Below are 21,391 nucleotides of genomic sequence, written 5' to 3'. Positions count from 1 at the left end.
GTTTTCTACTCTTGTACATTTGACATTGGTAAGTCGTGACGTTTTGGATAAAACAAAGACCAACTAAGGCCAATTGTGTGAAGTGTTTGTATTGATTAGAATCCACACTATCTCTTGAATATCTGACAAGAAAGTCTTATATGTCAAGAGGATAGTGGGAGTCTTAAAGGTCTTGAAAGTCTCAAGAACTAATCAAGAATAAAACCTGAAGTTCTTCACTAGCATACGACTTGAGGTTTATAACCTATTGTGTTGACATATTCTGTGCCCATTCCAGTTAAAGTTGGCTTTGCATATGAGTTCTTAGAGTTCTCAATTGGTTGCACAACAACTGGGAAGCCATGGCAGGCCCTTGAGCTGCCTGATGGCAAGAAATTAAGATTGAGTTCAGTCCATAAGAGTTTGGATTTGTCACTAACCTTGTCTTGTGATTATGGTTTTGACAATTCACATGGATAAGAACACATACACCATTAAATCTAAGTGTCATAAGGTTTCTATCCAATTCATGAAAATGATGGTGAGGAAACACTTTCACTAAGTAGATTTTAACTAGATAGCAATTGTGATATTTGCATTCTCAAAGTCGTTAGTGGAGCGTGTGTGGTTAACCGGCACACTAACCTGGACTTGTGAGAAGTGGAAAAAGTCTAAATAATTGAGACTATGATTACGGCATCCCTATGCATAGTTCTTAAATTGTTTAGACACACCTGTGAGCTATCTATTGAAAGGTGTATGATTTTGATAAAGTCTTATCAAAGCAATCTAGTATCAGAAATCTGAACTTTGGTAAGAAAGTAAATAAAGTATGGATTTCTAGAAGTCCAGCTAATTTCTGAGTACATGTCAAAGCTAGTGGGAGCATAAGTGTTATGCTAATAATGATCATGGTAGTGGGAGCATGATAATTATGATAAGTATTGCAAGTTAGCAATGTTAATTATAGAAAACAAAAGTTCAACTCGTGAGGTTGCAGGGGTTGAAAAAGTTGTTTTGCTATAATTAAGGGAGAGGAAATTATACTTCATTTCAATTCTAAAAGCTTAGATTGAGATTTTAATCAAATTTAGTCAAGAATATATATATGAATTTCAAGTTGGAATGACTCAACATAAGGAAATTCTATATATGGGTTCATTATCTGCGTTCTAAAATTCGATTATGATTATGACATCCCTTTTCATAATCTGAATTATGAGAACTTGGCAAATAGAAATGAAAAATATTATAGCAAAAGACTGGTGTAGACTTTGTGAGAGACATCATGAATCGTGTCCCATATGCTTCGGATATAGGATCGATTACATGTGCTATATCCATCCTTTCTAAAATTTTCCAAATGCCTAAGGCATTAAGAAGGGAAAAGGTCTAGAACTAGATATGACTAAAACGATTAAGCAATTGTCGAGGACAATCTAAGGTTTACCAAAGATTGGTTGCTCAGGGACAGTTGGAAGTATAGTGTTAATTGTTGGAAGGACCGTATTGGCATATTCTGAAAAAAGAGACAACTCTTGTTCAGAAGTGATAGTCAAAAAAGGGAATGTGGAAATGATCCCATTGGTGGAAGTTGTTCAATAAATCTGTGTAAGATAAGGAAACTTAATGCAAGAAGGATGTTTCCAAGGAGTTGATATCCTTTGGAATGCTCTGTAATGCTTGTTGTCAAATCTTTGTGACTTTGTGCATAATCATTACAAGCGAATCATTGCATAAAGTTGAGAATGTAACAGATTTCGGTAAAATGGCATGAATTTGGAATCCTGCATTTGCCATAAGAATTCGGGAGTGTGAAATTAGAATCATTGAAAGTTTGGTCAATTGGTTTATTTCATAAAGTAAGGATCATAGACAAACATAGAGTGCATACTTGGTGTATGGAAAAGCTATTGTTTAGAAAAACATAGTGTACATGCTCGGAGCATGGGACAACTATTGTTTTAATTCAAGAATAAAGTTGATAGCTGAAACAGTATGCAATGAATAATGTGTAATCATATGGTGATAAATAAATGGTGTTTTATTTATGTTCATAGGTTTTGATACCATATTAGATTCAATTATTCTTGTGTTTCATTTTGCATGTTTTGACTTCCAGAATAAACTAGGTTATTCTTCCAGAATGACTAAGTTATTCAAACCATCCACAGTCGGTCATATGTTGGAAGTAGATATGAATTAAGACTGTCATGGGTTGGCTTGTAGAGGTCTAAGATGTTGGACAAAGGGTTACAACACTCATGAGTGCTCATAAGTTCTGAGTATTAGATTCAACCCACGCTTATTGGAATCACTTCATGGATTTTATCACGAGTGATCATGAGACGATAATATCTTATATTCTTCAAACCTAGAGATATGAGTTGTTAGTATGAGTTGGTTATACATTGATTGCACGAAAACGCATTGGTAACTCGATGTTATAAAACGTGCCTTTGTGTATGATTCAACAAGTAGTAGAACAAGCCATATGAGTCGAAGTTTATCCATTCCTTTTACCTTCAGGATAAAAGCAATATCTGTGGGCCCCTTGATGATTTAATGGTGATACATGTGAGTGCTTGGCCAAGCCAAGAATTATTTAATTTGTTCAGTCAGTCAGTCATCATGAATAAGAAATCGGGAAACAACAAATGGACAGAGAGAATGATTTTAAGCCATGTCTCAGTCCATATGATATCTAGAATGGAGGAACATATGATCCCTTATCTAATGGACAAGTCATTGACAAAGGTCAGAGATCATTGACAAGGTCAGAGGTCGACAGAAGCTTTTGAGAGCAACGATTGCCAGCCGGTTCTTGAAGTCATACGCAATAATAGTTTTAGACTTATCCAAGTGGGAGATTGTTGGATTAATGTCTAAGTCCATAACTATAATTGGTAAGACTTGACTCGACCCAACATGGTCCATTTGGGTTGCATGGCATCATGCATTTGGATAGACTATAATGAGAGAAATAACACTTAAGGTTTATTAATATATTATAAGTTCTAATATATTAATAAGGTTATTTAATTAGTATTGATCAAGAATTAGTTTGGAATTAATTAAGTGATCAAAGACTAATTAAATATATGGGTTGATTGTGTAAATCATTCATTCTTATATATGTGGGCTTGTGATCCAAGATTCCTTATGTTGGACTAAGTCCATGGGGTGACCCATGGATACTCCATGGAGGCTAAAATCCATGGAGCATAAGGAATGGGTAAAGTTATGAGTTACACGGTGTAACATTAATAGCCACCATAAAAAAGAATCCAATGGCTCAAGAAATGGTGCACTAGTGTGTGTGTATGAGGGCTAGACGATTTCAAGGAGTGTTCCATTTCTCTCAAGTCATTCCATGTGCATTTGGTGTTGTGTGAACCATTTGAGGTGTCACACTTGGGGCACTAGGCACTCGAGCTTCAAGAAGACAAGCTACATCAAACAAAGGTTTGTATTCTATATATTTGATTACCCAAGTATCAAGTATTGTATGCTAGATAGGGTAATACCTTGGAAAGTTCATATTTGCATGTATAATAGAGAAAACATAGATCGAAGGTATTTAGGGTTGCATGTACACTTAGGAGTGTTAGAATGCTCAAAACCCATCAAATCTATCCTCAACTTTTGTCATAGTTATGCTTGTAGAGGGCATTTTGGTCCTTAGAGAACTGCTAGGAAAATTTTAGACTGTGGATTTTATTGGCCTCCACTCTTTCATGACTCTTACACTTTTTGTAAAAGTTGTGAGAGATGTCAAATGACTGGTTCTTTGAGTTCCCAAAACCAAATGCCTTTGACCCCCCATCTTGGTTTGTGAAATATTTGATATATGGGGTATTGATTTTATGGGTCCTTTTCCTTCATCCTTTGGGAATTTATACATCCTGTTGGCTGTTGACTATGTTTCCAAATGGGTAGAGGCAAAGGCAACAAGAACTGATGATGCTAAAGTTGTTGTAGATTTTGTAAAGGCTAACATTTTATGTAGGTTTGGAACTCCAAAAGGCTTGATCAGTGACAGAGGCACACACTTCTACAAGAAAACTCTTGGATAAGTTCTTAAGAAGTATGGAGTTAAACATCGGGTGTCCACAACTTATCACCCGCAAACAAATGGACAAGCTGAAGTGTCAAACAAAGAAATCAAGTCCATACTTGAGAAAACAGTGAACACAAACCGCAAAGATTGGAGTTTGAGATTAGAAGATGCTCTTTGGGCATACCAAACTGCATATAAAACTCCAATTGGGATGTCACATTATAGACTTGTGTTTGGCAAAGCTTGTCACCTCCCCGTTGAACTAGAACACAAAGCTTTCTGGGCTGTCAAAAAGCTAAACATGAAGATTGATGAAGCGAGTGTTCATCGAAAGTTAGAGATCCAAGAGTTGGAGGAGATAAGAAATGAAGCATTCGGGAGTTCACGCATCTACAAAGACAAGACCAAAGCATTCCATGATAAGTACCTCTCCCGTAAGACCTTTGAGATTATTCAAAAGGTATTACTCTATGACTCTCGACTTAAATGGTTTTCCGGTAAGTTACGGTCCCGGTGGGTGGGACCGTTCATTGTTACTAATATATTTGATCATGGTGCAGTTGAGATTAAGAGTAAAAAAACTGGAAAAGTATTCAAAGTTAATAGTCAAAAGTTAAAGGTCTTCTATGAAGGATTCCAAGAGAAAGACATGGAGGTTGATAACTTGGAACGCCCGGACTACATTGAGTGAATCTAAAGGGCAAAGTCAAGCCAAAGACTTGAAACAAGGGCAGCTAACCGAGAGACAACTCAAGAGTATTCCTTTCTATTTTCTCTATTTTGATTTATTTCATTCGTGTTGTAAAGTTTTAGAGTCTTTTTGAGGGTTCCGTATTCTTATCCAAGGGTCAAGAACAAATTGTTTTTGAAAAAAAAAAGATCGTGATTTTGAAGTTTATAGAAAGAAATCGCATGGGTAGGCGAAAAAAACGCATGGGCTAAGAAAAAGAGCATGGTCCAAAAGTTTTGCCCATGCGTTCGGATCGAGGTTTTTAAGAATTTTTTTCGCACGGGCTACTCCAAATCGCATGGGCTAGAAAGGAAAAACGCACGGCCTAGGGCTAGACCGTGCATCCGCATCACATTTTCCCGATCAAAAAAGCTCACGACCATGGTTCAAAAACGCATGGTCCGTGCATATTGTCGCTAGCTCCTGAGAATTACAAGAAAGTTGCACGGCTAAAAACTCTCAGGCAAAGGGATCGAAAACAGAAACTCACGGGCGAGCTTTTGGTCATACGCGTCCATGCAATTTGGTAATGCATCTTAATCAACTCTCTTCCCTCACAAACCTCACGATCGTGCGTTTGCTCCTCTCTTCATTATTCTCGGCCGAAACCTCCAAAACCCTAATCAAAATTTGATTTTCTTCTTCAACTAATCCAAGATTAAGCCACCAAGGTATGTTACTATCGGTTCCTAACTTCACTTCTTTCATCATCTAGGTCGAATTCATCATTCAATGGGTAAAAATTGAATTTTTCTTCATAAACCCTATTTCTTGATTTGTATAGTTTGAATTGATTCTTGTATTAAGCTTCAAAATTATTGTATAAGATTTGAAGAATAAGCTTAGGGTGGCGTTTTGGAAAGAAAATTAGGAGCCTTTATCTCCAATTGGGCATTCCACCATTGAAGGATTCAAGCTTTCTTGAGGTTGAAGATGAAGTGAACAATACAAACCAACACCACAAATTCAAGCGTTTGAACAGTACATTTCTTCCATATCTCAAGTTTTACGCATTGACTTTAAGTTTGTTTGGTTAGAATAGTTGTGAATCTATTCTTGTGTTCCATATAATTGTTCATTCGTGCTTGTCTAGTTGTGTTATCATCTTTGGGCACCACCTGTTTGTCATAAATCCGGTTTGTCATCATGCCAAAACATAAAAACCCACAACCAAAAGAACAATTAGAATCCAAATATGGTGTCACCACCATTATTCACAACTCTCTTGAGCACCGTGAGCGATTCCTTCACCTAAAGGACCACGAATATTCTCAACAACGGTTTGTAGATATTCCCACTCTCCAAGAACTAGGAGTTTATGATGGAGTCCATAGATTGTTTAGCAACATCGGTTGGGAGAAACTTCTCACTTTGGCACCAATGGAATCGTATAAAAACACAACCATTGAATTCTTACAATCTTTGGAATTCAATGACAATGCCAAATGTCTCTCATTCCGTCTCATGCGTTTGTAATTTAAACCGAGTCTAGACGATCTTAGTGGGTTTGTTGGGATTTCTAAATTCAATACTTATGGTCCCAAATTAGGCTACATGCGAGAGAAAAATAATAGTTTTATAGCCCAGGCCAAAGCCTTTTGGAAGGAAATCATGGGACTTGATGTGTATGAGGCTCGATCCGCTAAAGCATCTCATATCATCCATCCGGTCTTCATGGTGGCTCTCCAAATTATTGCTAACATTGTCTTCCCCCAAGAAGTCGTTAGCAGGGCCGGTAAGATGGAGTTAGAAATTCTTTGGTGCATGGTCACCGGCTTGAAGAGACCACATTTTGTCGCATTCCTTGCTTCCAAACTTCTCAAGGTCTCTACCAGTGATTCCGACCCTATCCTTTATAGCAGGGTTATCTCCTATCTTGCCACCCACCTTTCTTGTGCCAAGCTTTTTGAGAGCAAGCGCCCGGATCTCGAGAAAATCACACAAGGCTCTAATACCATCACATCCAATGTCCTTGTAGCCTCATCTTTCTTCCGTAGAGAAGGTGATGGTAGTATTACATGGTTGGTACAGGGTGAGCCACATTTTCGAGTTGCTGGTGGGGATTTCAGTTCCTTCCAGATCCAACAGGACATCACTTAGACTCGGTGGTGTTTACCAAAGAATACCTCCACATATTCCATTCCACGCGTTCCCATACCCATCCCGAGAGCTCCTGAGCGGCCGGTCGTTGACCACGAAGACGACATCCCTACTCCTCCCGCTCACTCCATTGCTCCCACTGCAGGGGGATCGAGCTGTTTCCGACATTCGCGCTGATTTGTCTGCAACCAACGCCTCTTGTTCGGCAATTGACACAGACGGTACAACAAGCTATGCATTTCATGCAGCGTTGGGCTCCCCCCGAGATTAGTAGGTTACCCAACCCTCTCCGAGCATCGAGGATGATGCTAAATCTTAAGCTTGGGGAGGGGTCTTTGTACATTAGGTTCTAGTTTCTACATGCATTTCATCAAAAAAAGGTACAACGCCATATCTAGTACCCAAATCAAAAATTTCAAATGCTCAAATGAAGAAATCTCAAGAAATTCCAAAAATGAAGATTGAAGAATCCAAATTCAAAACGAAGTACAAATCAAAGTTCAATCAAATTAGAAGCCACTTCAAAGTTATATCTGGCGAAAGAAGAACTGCGTGATACAATACTTGTGGCTCTCGAAAAAGTGAAAGCATAGAGCTCGGGTTCCTATGGGGGTTGGCGCTTGCTGCTTCGGCAAAAGCTGATTTGGTCATGCGGGTTCTTAAGGATGCGTCGATCCTGATTCTTTCTTATCTAGTCTTTAGACATGAGATCCGAACTATGTTATTTTCGCTCATAAGGCTAATTAAGGTATGAAGTTTCATTAAAACTAGGGTTGGATTATTGGGTTACACCGTTTCGGGTCTTCCTCACTTTGGGAGTCTGTGATATGTGAAAGGTAGCAGGATGGTCGCCTAGGTATTAGTGATTGGATCCCCATTGATGTAAAGTCTGATCGTATAAAAAAAATTTATTTGTGTTTTTGGATTTTTCTTCGGTTCATTTTTCTTAAGCATCTTTTTGTACATATATCATTTTCATTAGTTTTTCTTTTATTGCATGCATCCACTCTTAATTCCCTTTAAGTCCTTTTCGTTCATTCCGTTTTTTTCATCTAGTTTCTTTTTAGTCGCCTATCGTCTTCTCTAGGGTGATTCTTAATTTTGTTCTTTCTTGAGGACAAGAATGGTCTAAGCTTGGGGAGGTTTGATAGGTGCATTTTATGCACCTATTTTACATGTTTATTTTCGTCCTTTCATAACATTCTACTTCATAGTTCTTACATTTAGTGGATTATTAGAGCAATTGCATACTTTATCAAGAATGTCTGCTACTTCACTATTTTTGATTTATTTCGCAGGCATTATAGAGCATGAAACTTGGAGCATGGAGCTTTGGAGCATGAATAGATGATGAACCGGTCATGCAATGAAGAGAACAAGAAGACGGAACCCGAGTCATTGTGCATTATCATCATAGCAAAGGACTATGTTTGAAGCACAACTCATGCCACACTGACACGGGTCGTGTTTGTCCTTTATCATCTTATATTTGAGCAACCTGAATCGTGGTGAAGCTAGACTGAAGATGGAGCCAACAGTGAAGACTTGTTTGATTTTTAGCAAAAAGCATGGGCCATGCCAAAAACACATGGTCAAGACAAATGGCCATGCCAAAAACGCATGGGCAAAAGGCATGGCCATGCTAAAATCGCATGGCCTTATGGAAAGTCGCGTGGACTTTAATTAAAACAGGAGAAGACGTCATTTGAAGGCTAGAACGGTTTTCGGAGTAGTTTGGAGCGATCTTGGGCGATTCTAGGAGAATTATTGGAGCTTTTGAGAAGACCTAATCATTGAAAACACTTTTGATTCATTTTAGTAAGCATTAAACATTTCAATTTCATCTTTATTCTTGTTTGATTTGTTCTTAGCCATGTGTGGCTAAGAAACCCTAGTTTCTAGTTCTTGTTCAAAACATGTTGATTGCTTGACTTGAAGCATATGATCTGATGTTTGATTTGTGATTCTATTCTAGTGATTATGTTTTTGTTTAAACTAGAACCCTTAAATTTGATCCGTGTTTGATTGGCCACTTTCATGAATTGAATTTTTGTGTATTTAATTAACTTTTAGGGCACCTAATTGTTCTATTAAGTTAATAATTGGTAACAAGCAATAAGTTTTATTATTATAAAATATATATCACTCGTTTTCACACTTCCGAGCGTATGAGAAGAAATGAACATTGTTGGGAAGCTTGTACAAAACTTAATAAATTTTTTCAATACAATCTAAGAGCGTGTTTAGGTTGAATTAGTGAAGCTAGGTCTAGTCAAAGAGCGTATTTTGGTTAGATAATTTGGCCAGTGATGGGTATTAGAGCATGTTAATATCTTTCAGTACCAACTTAGATTAATAATCTTGAATTACATCAAGTCATAATCAAGTTGAACAACAACATTGAGAACTAGAACTGGAAGCACTTTTACAACTTGTTTACAAATCTATTTCATTTTCTGCATGTTCCAAAGTTGATTGTTATTTTATTATTTCACTTTTGCAACCAAATCCCCCTTCTTGTGATTAAAGTACCTTGCGCAAAGAGGTATAGACTTTTGTCCCGTGTCTCTGTGGTTCGACCTTGCTTGCCTTGTACTACTTTTTAGTGCATTGAATCAGCGTATTTGGAGTCTATTGTACCCCTTTATTTGTTGGGTTTGACATGCCTAACACAAATATTTGTAAGATAAACAAATTTTGACTTGTATTCCCCCCTTAAAACATGAAAAAGATTGAAAATGTAGGGGTATGAACACACCTTGAGTGGATTTGTGGGTTATTTGAGGTGATGAAGTGAAGATTTGAAGCCTAAACCCTTGAATGAGATTGTTGCACTTCCTTAGAAAGAGTATTATCCTAAGTGTTTAACACATATTAATGTGTGTAAATATGATGAAATCAACATAAAAATGTATATAAACACTAGGGTATCACGAAAATACTTACTAAAAATCTTAGGATGAACTTGGAGCTTAAAAATCCTTTAGAACTTAGAAATGAATTCTTGAGAGAAGAAGGAAAGTTAACAGGAAGTAGGATGAAGAAATGGTGGGGTTTGGGTGCTTGCTGTGGTTTTTAAGAAGGAAAGGTGATAGGACTCATGCCGAGTTATTTGTTGGATAATATGTTTATTCACTGGAGGTTTGCTTGGGATACTGTTGAATTTTGCATGGGAAAAGGAATTAGGCATCTAATCATACGGTCAACACTTCATATCTACTTTATTGGGCTGAAAATCCCATTGAAACTCCTTAGCTTGGCCGAAATCACATGTGATTTGGGCCTATTGGAGGAGATTTCAGCCTAGGCTTTTGGGTGGTGTTGATTTTGATCTTAGTGGCTTGGATCTTGGTGATTTCGGTCTTGGGGCTTCACATGGGAGGATTTTCGGTCTAAGCATGACCCTTTAAAGGGTGATTTTGGCGCTAGGGATGTTCTAGGATGAGATTTCAGCCTCCTCACAACCGAAATCACAAGGTGGGTGGGGTACAAGGCCATAAATTATACAATAATATTTTAAATTCATGATTTGTATAAATTATTTGACTTGTCTGACCTTTAAGTGTTTAATACTCACATGATTTTCAATGTATACATAAATACACACACAATACACACAATATATATATATATATATATATATATATATATATATATATATATACTTATACAAATAATGCCCTCTTTTTAGCTTTCAAAGTTTTATTGCAACTAGGTTACATACACATACGTTGTGGGTACACTTATACACAAGACCTCTTAGACTTTGTTTGACCCAAAATTTTCTAGTTGTCACAGTACACTACAATAGCAAAATTCCATTATAACTGGGGAAAATCCCACTTCAAATAATAACTGGGGAGAATCCCATTATAACTGAGGAAAATCCCACTTCAAGAAAATCTAAGGAAAATTTCAAAATAACTGGGAAGAATCCCAACTTAGAATAACATGGTAGTCTTATAAACCTTAGAAATTTACTAGGGAGGATCCCAACTTCGGATAACATGATAATGTTATAAACCTTAGATTTTTACTGGGGAGGATCCCAACTTAGGACAACATGATAATGTTATAAACCTTAGATTTAAGCTTTAGGATCTAAACATATGTTTAGAAATAAGAGGATTTCCAAGTCACTAAAGCGTGAAATGATCCCCTTATTCGCATTACATAGTCAAATATCATGCATCCAAGCGAGGTGTAAAAACCTTAACTCGTGTTAAAGAGGTTATTAAGTCTTTAAACCTTTGAGAGGATTAAGTACCCTTAATCGTAGGAGAGAAGATCAATCTCTATTCATGGTTATTAGGATCCTTAGACTCCTGCATGTTGAAAACATAAGCTTTGGCTAACGCCCTTCCGATGCTTAAGTCAGTAATGGTCTTTTGAAGAAAAAATTAAATGAAAGAGCTATATAAAAGTAAGGAATAGAGAGTGTGTACCTTGAGTTTGTTGGAAGATGATCAATACAATTTACATGAAGTATGATTTTAGATGTATAGCATTCTAGGATCTTGGTAAGACGTTTCCTTCAAGGGTGGCTAGCTAATATGCCCCTTTTCCTACTTTTGAATCAATAAGATATGGTCCTTCCCATTTTGGTGCCAATTTGCCTGCATTGGGATCCTTCGTGTATGTCCTTCAATACTTAGGTAGCTTCATGACTTTCCAAGCATGTCAAGTATGGACCAACCATAAATTTCCTGTATAGCTTCCCTTGGATCATCACGAAACGTGAGACCGTCATCTGGAACGCTCTGTCGCTTTCCTCTTCTCATGGAACTATACCATTCTGGATATACTCCATGACGGGATGGATCTAGGATTTTGAATTTTACGGAGGATCCTGGATGTCGGGACCCTGACAGTTAGGATCTTGAAGAAATGATTGAGGATCAGGGTCTTCAATTGCTTCTATGTCATTTTCTTGATCGTGGTCGTTGATATTATTTGGTTGTTGGATGGATCTTCTATTGTTAGGATCAATATATGGGGTAAAAAGATCCTAAAGTCTGGAGGGATCCTGAGGGAAGATCTTAGGTTGGCCAACACGCTTGCTTCGACGTTCTTTTCCCTAAGAACTTAACTTAGGCTAAAAGCTTCGAATTCGAAGGATAATTTTTTTAAGGATATGGAGGTACAGTGCTAGTCTTTTGCCTTTTACTATATAAGATCCATTAAAATGGTTAGTTAATAATAAGGAATAAGCAAATACCTGAAGATCAGTAATGTGAAGATCCTTGTCCAACTGCAGTCCCATGATCAGTGCTTCGTATTCAGCCTCGTTGTTGGTCGCATCAAACTCACAACTGACTACTTGGGGTATGATGTCCCCCTGTGGAGATTTTAGTAAGATCCCTCGGCAAGTTCCTCTGAAGTTGGAAGATCCATTAGTGAATATATACCTACATTTTTAAGAAATAAGGAATAAGCAAATACCTGAAGATCATTAGCTAGCCTTTGGTATGTCACACCTACATTTTTAAGGCCAAATGACATAGCAATATAAGAATATATACCTGTTGGGGTTATGACTGCGGTATCCTCTTGGTTAGATGGTTTCATTTGAATTTGTTGGAACCCCGTTAATGCTTCCCTGAATGTTAATAGTTCATGGATAGCTGTAGCATTTATCATGGAATCTATGTGTGGCAGGGGGAAATGATCCTTTTGGAAAACCTTGTTAATATCCATATAGTCTACACATACTCTCCATTTACCATTCCTCTTTTTTACGACGACCATATTGGCTAGCCGTCTTGGGAACTTGACCTCCTTGATCATCCATGTTTTAATAAGTTTTTTTACCTCTTCTTGGATGATCTGATTCCTCTCAGGTGCAAACTTCCTTCTTTTTTAATGTATGGGCCTAAAAGAAGGATCAATGTTAAGTTTATGAGTTATAATATTTTTGTCTATACTTGTCATGTTTTCATGTTTGCATGCGAAGGTTTTCCTTTTTTCTTTCAGGAACTTTATTATATCTTCTTATATGTTATCTGGTAGTGAGGAACTGAGGATCATATGAGTATCTTCATATTGGGATCCTTAAGGTCATGGGGCACTTCTTTTGTATCTTGCTTTTTCGCTTCTAGTATATCTCGTTCCTTTTGCTTTAATTGCTATGCTTTGCGTGGGACTGTGGAAGTTTTCATAGAGGTCTTGCATCACTCCTTGGATTCTTGTTGGTCACCTATGATCTTCACTGTCCCCTATGGGGTGGGCATCTTCACACATTGATGGTATGTTGATGGAACGACCTTCATGTCGTGGATCCATGGCGTTCTTAATATAACGTTATAGGAGAATAAAGTATCAATTTCACATAATCCTTGCATAGTTTAACCCCTCTATGTAGATAGGAAGTTTTATTTCGCTGACCGTATGCTTCGTTTCGCCACTAAATCCTATTAGTATTGAGGATCTTTTGACTATTTTGGACTCTCGAATGTTCATTCTTTTTAAAGCGTCTAGGAGTATAATGTTGATTAAGGATCCTTCGTTGACAAGGATCTTTTTGACAAAATGTTTGGCAATGTAAAGAGTGATCACCAGTCCATCGTGATGGGGATCTTGGATGTAACACTCCAACTTCATAAAAATTTAAAAATTTCAAAAAACAACCATTATCCATAATTGTTTACAAAAAAAGAACCATTGTTTCAAAAGTAAAGTCATATCAGAGTGTCCCATAAATCAATATCATGAAAATAGGAAGATGCGCACGATCAAGCCTTCACTTTCCCACGATCCTCTGAAGTACTTGAAACAATAAACTGAAAATGTAAGCCAAAACTTAGTGAGTTTCCCCAAAGTACCATTACACAACATAATAATCAAAGCATGAAAATATGAGCCTTCAGCCTGATTGGACCGCCTTGTAGGGCCTACAACCTATCTGGACCGCTCTATGGGCCTTCGGCATGACTGGAACGCCTTACAGGGCCTACAACCTATCCGGACCACCCTGTGCGTCTTGGCCTTCAACACAAAAAAAGATCGCCTCAACCCAACCATAATATGTCGACATATGAAACAGACAAACATAAACACAGAACCAAAAAATACAGATAATCATACAGATCCACTAATCTTTCATATACTAGCATAACACTATCCTATAACAAGGATACATAATCTAATGGGCCGACGTTGGTGCCTTCGACCAACGAGTATAATGAGGAAAACTCACCTCTTAGTTTGAACAAAATCTGAATAAATCTCTTCTCCGAATACCATCTCTACCCGTCACCTATTATTTAAATCATTTCCCAACGTACATTTAATATAAAAATACCCAAAATACCCTTTGGTCAAAATTAGTCAAACTCTCATCAAAGACAAAAGTCAAAAAGTCCACCGGGTTGACTCAGCCGAGTACGTTGGGCGTGCTCAACCAGTACACGAGACATACTCGGATGTTGACTAGGTGCGGTGGTTTGACCGTGTACGTGCACCGTACAACTTGGTACACCCAATGTACGTAAGTGGATTCCTTCCCAACTTATTAAGTGCTTAATACTTAAGCCCTTACGTCCAAATTACAGATCCATGCCCCAAATGGTATCCTTGACCATAAAGTTTCCTTCTTTATGGTCTTGCATGTCCATTAAGTGCTAAATACTAAAAACGCTAACCTCTTAACCCATTAAGACAACAAAACACATGCATGGTAGGGTATTAATAACGAAGACTACATTTTTATGATTCTAAACACTTCAAAATGCCGGAAAGGACAACATAAATGGATGAGAGTAGCTCATACTCAAAATACCAAACTAATGGGACTAAATGGACACAACTTTCATGGCCAAACTAGATCTAAGCATAGCTTCATCAAGTTAAGAGATTTTTACCTCCAAATAATGCCAAAAGGTGTTGCCATTCTAGATCCCAAGAGTTCCACTCCTCCAAGATGATCTTCACTTCTTTCTCTCTCCTTTAAGGCTACCAAAACACACAAATAAAATGCTCAAGAAAGCTCTAGAATGGATTAGGGTTTGCTTGGGGATGAAAGTGAGTTGGAGGCTGATGAGGGTATGAGCCTTAGGGAGTTAATTATGTTTATAATGGGTCCAAACCCTAAAATTAGGGTTTGAGACTATGGCACGTATGCCCAACGTATGCTATGTACGCCCAATGTACGTGAGCTTCGCCTTAAAATTACAAAAATAAACTATGGGCCATCTTGAAACATTTTTCATACAAAAGGGATACCATGCAATTAATCTTCATACTTAGGGTTAAAATTGAAAATACCTTTTCATCGGAATGTTACAATTCTCCCCCACTTGAGCTAGACTTCGTCCTTGAAGTCCGATGCTATGAAAAACTCCGGTTAATGTTCCCACATCTCAAACTCAGGTTCCCATGTCTATTCGGAACCCTTCCGATGCTGCCACTGAACTTTGACTAAGGAAATCACCTTGTTGCGCAAAGCCTTCGTCTTCCGGTCCAAAATTGCCACGAGTCTCTCCACATAATTCAAGCGATCATAAACCTAAATTTCCTCTAAGGGAACAAACATTGTATCATTGGCCACACACTTCTGAAGCTGCGGATTGTGGAAGGTGTTGGGGATCTGGCTGAGCTCTGTAGGAAAATCCAATCTGTATGCTACCATGCCAACCGTAATGATCACCCGAATGGCCTAATACCAGGGCTGCAACTAGCCCCTCTTCCTAAAGCGTATTACACCCTTCTGAGGTGATATCTTCTGTAAGAGTATGTCCCTGACCTGGAACTCTAAATCAGATCGACTCTTGTCGGCATAACTCTTCTGCCGACTCTGAGATGTCTGAAGTCTCATCCTAATCTTTTGAATGAGTTTTTTCATTTGAAGAACTACATCAGTCCTTCCCTTGGCTCTATGAATAACCTCTCCCCAACACGTTGGGGTGCGACACTTCCTCCCATAGAGGATATCGAAAGGTGGTGCACCGATACTAGAGTGGCAGCTGATGTTGTCGAAAACTCAGCTAAGGGAAGGCAGGAGTCCCAACTCCCACCAAAATCTATGACACAATCTCTCAACAAGTCCTAAAGTGTCTGAATGGTCCACTCACTCTGACCGTCCATCTGCGGATGATAAGTAGTGATGAGATGCAACCTCGTACCCAGTTCCTCTTGGAACTTCTACCAAAAACGAGATGTGAACCTGACATCTTGATTAGATACAATGGAGACTGGAATACCATGCCGAGCAACGATCTCGCGCATATATAAATCGGCTAATTTCTCAGCTGATAAGCTCTCATGGATAGCTAAGAAGTGGGCACTCTTGGTCAACCGGTCCACTATCACCCAAATTTCATCATGCCCCTTAGCCATATGAGTTAACTTGGTAATAAAATCCATAACAATATGTTCCTATTTCCATATGCGAACCTTCAATGGCTGCAACTTTCCATGTGGCCTCTGGTGTGTGGCCTTGACCATTCGACATGTCAAGCACCTCTCAACATACCATGCTATCTCCCTCTTCATGCATGACCACTAGTAGCTAAGCCTCAAATCCAGGTACATCTTGGTGTGTACATGATGTATCCAAAATCTAGACTTGTGTGCCTCCTCCAGCACAGCCTGCCTGACCCCACCAAAATCTGGCACCCAAACACGTCCATACCGGGTCAATAATCCATGACTGTCAGTAGTAAACCTATCAATCTCATACCTGATTCTCTCATGCTTCCAATTTTCCTTCTTGACTCCCTCGGCCTGCCTGAGCCTCGCTAATCAAATCCAAAAATGACGAATTAATTGAAATCCTTATACACAGGCTCCCAATAGCAGAACTAGCCATCTTGCGGCTCAAAGCATCAACTACCACAATGGATTTCCCAGGATGATACAAAATCTCGCAGTCATAATCCTTGCTACGTCAAGCCACCTACACTGCCTCATATTCAGATTTAGTTGATCCATGAGATACCTCAGACTCTTGTGATCTTTGTAGATGGTACAATGGACCCCATATAGATAATGTCACCAAATATTGAGAGTGAACATCACTGCTCCTAGCTCGAAGTCATGAGTCGGATAGTGAACCTCCTGCGGATTCAACTATCGAGAGGCATAAGCAATAACCCTCCCTCGCTGCATAAGAACAACTCCTAGGCTAGTGATGGATACATCACAAAATACCATAAAATCCTCAACACCCTTGGGGAGGGTCAACACTGGGGCCTCACACAACTTCCGCCTCAGTGTCTCGAACGTAGTCTGCTGATCAGTCACCCAATGGAAATCCACGCCCTTCCTCGTCAGATGAGTGAGCGTTACCGAAATCTTGGAGAAGTCTTGAATAAATATATGATAATACCCTACCAAACACAAGAAACTCATGCTGTCTGAGGGAGACTTTAGAACCTCCCACTGCATCACGACCTCAATCTTGGCTGGATCGACCTAAATCCCATTTTGGTTAACGAGATGTACCAAGAACTGGACCTCTCGTAACCAAAAATCACACTTCGAGAACTTGGCATACAACTGTTCTCGTCTAAAAAAATCCCAGAAGCTCTCGAAGGTGCTCCTCATGCTGCTCCCTGGTCTTGGAATACACCAAGATATCATCAATTAAACAATAAATAATCGATTGAGCATCGGCCTGCACACCCGATTAATTAAATCCATAAATGCCATAAGCACATTGGTGAGCCTATATGGCAGCACCACTAACTCGTAATGACCATAACGAGTCCGAAAATCGGTCTTCTCCAAGTCCCCCTTTCTAACCCTCATATGATGATACCCTGACCCCAGATTGATCTTGGAGAACCAAGATGCACCCTGTAACTGATCAAAGAGGTCGTTGATTCGTGAAAGTGAGTAACCGTTCTTCACCGTCAACTTGTTAAACTCTCGATAATCAATGCACATTCGGTGTGAACCATCCTTCTTCTTGACAAACAAGATCAGTGCTCCCTACGACGAACTGCTCGGTCTAATAAATTGATTTCCCATCAACTCTTGAAGCTGAGAGGACGACTCCCGCATCTCTAGTGGTGCCGGTCGGTACGGTGCCTTAGCAATTAGAGTCGCACCAGAAATCAAATCAATCCTGAACTCAACCTGCTTCTCTGGAGGCACACCTGGTAACTCCTCCAGGAACACATCAATAAACTCCTAGACAATAGGTACATCTGAAACCGAAACCCATTTCCACGCCCGAGTATCAACCACGTAAGCAATATAACCCATACAACCATGTTGAATATACTTTCAAGCTCTAGCAGTAGAACAAAAGACTGACCCAATCCGGGTTCTCTCTTTATAGATAAGCAGTTCTCCCCCACTTGGGGTTCAAACTACCACCTTCTGACCCTCACAGTTAATCATAACCCCAAACCTACTCAACCAATCTATCCCTACTAACACACATACATCCCCCATGGGGATGGGAATCAAATCAATTAGATAGGGAACCCAAAAAATATCCAATGCACAACCCTGATAGATGCTCGATGCAGAAACCCCATGTTCTTTTGCAATAGAAACCTACAACGGACACTCCAACTCTCTATGATTCATATCGAAACCCCTGCTAAAAGAATGTGATATAAAGGACCAACTCGCACCCAAGTTGAATAATACAAGAACATGCAAGGAATTCACTAAGAAGGTACCTAGCAGAAGCAGAAGCGTAAACATAATCATACTATAAAATAACTAACATAATAATAAATGGAAACATACTAGGAATGACATCCGACGCCTCCCTGGCCTCCTCTGTAGTGAGATGAAAAGCGTGACCTCGTGGGCTCTATCCTACCCTAGTTCCCATCTGTGATCCTCAATGTGGCTGATGCTGGAGCCTGTGCCGGCCTTGCAGTGAGCAAGGACAGTTGGCCTTAATATGGCCAACCTGCTTACAGTGATAACATATCCTGCTGCTCGATACAAGGACCTGCTAACAACAATCCTTGGCAGAATGCCCCTCCTTTCCACATTTATGGCATCCAGATGAAGATCAAGAAGCACCATCATGAGTCTTTCCACACTTGCCACAAGTGTGGCCCCTGTCCCCCAAACCTCGAATTAGCGGCCTTAAACTACTTCACCACAAGTGTAGACTAGATCTCCACCGAAGCCTGCCTCCTCTCCTTTTCCTAGAGTTCCATCTCAATCTCTCACCTCCTCGCGGCCTCCTGAAGCTCCACAAGAGTACCATAACGCTGGGGGACACAAACTGGCAGATATCCATCTTAATCATGCTCAAGTACCAGGTCATCTGAGCTTGCTAAGAAGCAGCAAACTCTAGACAAAAAAGAGCCCTCTCTGTAAACATCTTGGTGATCACAGTCACCATGTCAATCCCTTGTCTTAAATCCGGATACTCCTGAGAAGGTTCAGGGCGCATTTGATCTTCTGGTCAGCAAGGCAAGATCTTGTGAAGAAACACCCCTCCACATCAGACAACCACCTTATCACCACAATAGGGTCCTAAACTCCATCGAACATCGGGGGATTTGTATTATTGAAGTCCCGGTACTGGAAATCTCTCCCTCAGAAATCCCCGCTGAAGCAACGACCGCGGTAGCTGCAACAACAACCTCAGAAAGTATTGCATAACATTCTTTGAAAAGCTCAATCATGGAGGCCTTGATAGTTCCAAACATCTACAAAATCGATCCCCGAACAATAGTAGCTACCTTAGTAGCAATCATCTCTCGAATTTGATCATCGATCAATCCTGGCCTATCCTGGCCACCCGCTCTGACTCTTAAACTCGATCTCCTCTTGAGTACCATACTGAAAATAAAACAAAATGTATCATACATGCCGTATTTCATACCATAAAATATATTTCAATTAAATGAAACCCTTGGGGTTGTGACTTCCTTGCTATGCGTACGGGTCTTGTACTTTTAGTAGTACGGGCCCATACTAGCTTCCTCACATACCCATATTTGTCTCAAAGATCATTACAACCAACCAAAATAGATATAGCCAATAGGATACACATACATCCTAACCTCACTCCCTAGAAAGTGGCTAATCACACCTCACCTAACTGACTGCTCATGCATCTACTCACCCATGAAACTTCCACCAACCCTGCAGCCACTCGTACATGCTAATCATACATAACACTATATACTATAGACAGTCGAATACTTGATCCTACCCTATGCCCTTAATCATACAAAAATAGGAAATAAGGCAAAATCAAACATTCTCAGGCTATAGAGTCTTAGTTATGTACAACTATGATGCACACACTAAGCAACTACAGTAATGATGTCAATTTCATGCAAGAAGTATTCCTAGGCTATTAGGCCTCATACACCAGACTATTCTATCATGCAATTCCTGAAGATCCCTAGCCTACCATTAGCATGATGTTCTACCATAAACATAATATCAAATAACAATGTGGGTAACTTGGGATATACTTTCTTGCTTGACTGATCGTACACATTGTATCCCTCCTTGGTTACTTTTGAAAACAATTTTGAAAACCATATTAAAAAACTTTTGCAGTTTCCTTGTTTGAGTCTGGATTTACAGGAATGTTCATCCAATTCTCTCAAACCAAGGCTCTGATACCAACTTGAAACACTCCAATTTTATAAAAAAAAATTAAATTTCAAAAACAACCATTATCCATAATTGTTTACGAAAAAGAACCATTGTTTCAAAAGTAAAGTCATATCAGAGTGTCCCAAAAATCAATATCATGAAAATAGGAAGATGTGCACGATCAATCCTATGCTTTCCCACGATCCTCTAAAGTACCCGAAACAATAAACTAAAACGGTAAAGCAAAGCTTAGTGAGATCCCCAAAGTACCATCACACAACATAACAATCAATGCATGAAAATATGAGCCCTCAGCCTGATTGGACCGTCTCGTGGGGCCTACAGCCAATCCAGGCCGCCCCAGGTGGCTTGGCCTTCAGCACAAAGCAGGACCTACCATAATATGTCGACATATGTAACAGACAAACATAAACACGAAACCAAAAAATACAGATAATCATATAGATCCACTAATCTTTCATATACTAGCATAACACTATCCTATAACAAGGATACATAATCTAGTGGGCCGGCGTTGGTGCCTTCGACCCACGAGTAAAATGAGGAAAACTCACCTCTAAGTCCGAACAAAAGTTTAATAAATCTCTGCTCCGAATACCAGCTCTACCTGTCACATATTATGTAAATTATTTCCCAACATAAATTTAATATCAAAATACACAAAATACCTTATAGTCGAAATTGGTCAAACTCTCGTTAAAGACAAAAGTCAAAAAGTCCATCGGGTTGACTCAGCCGAGTACATTGGGCGTGCTCAGCCAGTACACGGGGTGGGGCGTATTCGGATGTTGACCAGATGCGAGGGCTTGACCGTGTATGTGCACCGTACAACTTGGTACGCCCAATGTACATAGCTGGATTCCTTCCCAACTTATTAATTGCTTAATACTTAAGCCCTTACGTCCAAATTACAGATCCATGCCACAAATGGTATCCTTGACCATAAAATTTCCTTCTTTATGGTCTTGCATGCC

General features: G+C 39.3%; 1 protein-coding gene across 1 annotated transcript; it reads left to right on the top strand.

Annotated features, from left to right (window-relative positions):
• Window positions 1–4,340: 4,340 nt before the first annotated feature.
• On the top strand, window positions 4,341–4,730 carry LOC111908384 (uncharacterized). The gene is made up of 2 exons (XM_023904219.1): window positions 4,341–4,536; window positions 4,600–4,730. Exons 1-2 carry the CDS (start codon window positions 4,341–4,343, stop codon window positions 4,728–4,730), a joined length of 327 nt encoding a protein of 108 aa, XP_023759987.1.
• The last annotated feature ends 16,661 nt before the right edge of the window (window positions 4,731–21,391 follow it).

The sequence above is a fragment of the Lactuca sativa genome, chromosome 4, assembly GCF_002870075.4.
Source record: "Lactuca sativa cultivar Salinas chromosome 4, Lsat_Salinas_v11, whole genome shotgun sequence".
Classification (NCBI taxonomy): Eukaryota; Viridiplantae; Streptophyta; class Magnoliopsida; order Asterales; family Asteraceae; genus Lactuca; species Lactuca sativa.
Note: the sequence above shows the minus strand (reverse complement) of the source record. Positions and strands in the feature narration are given on the sequence as shown.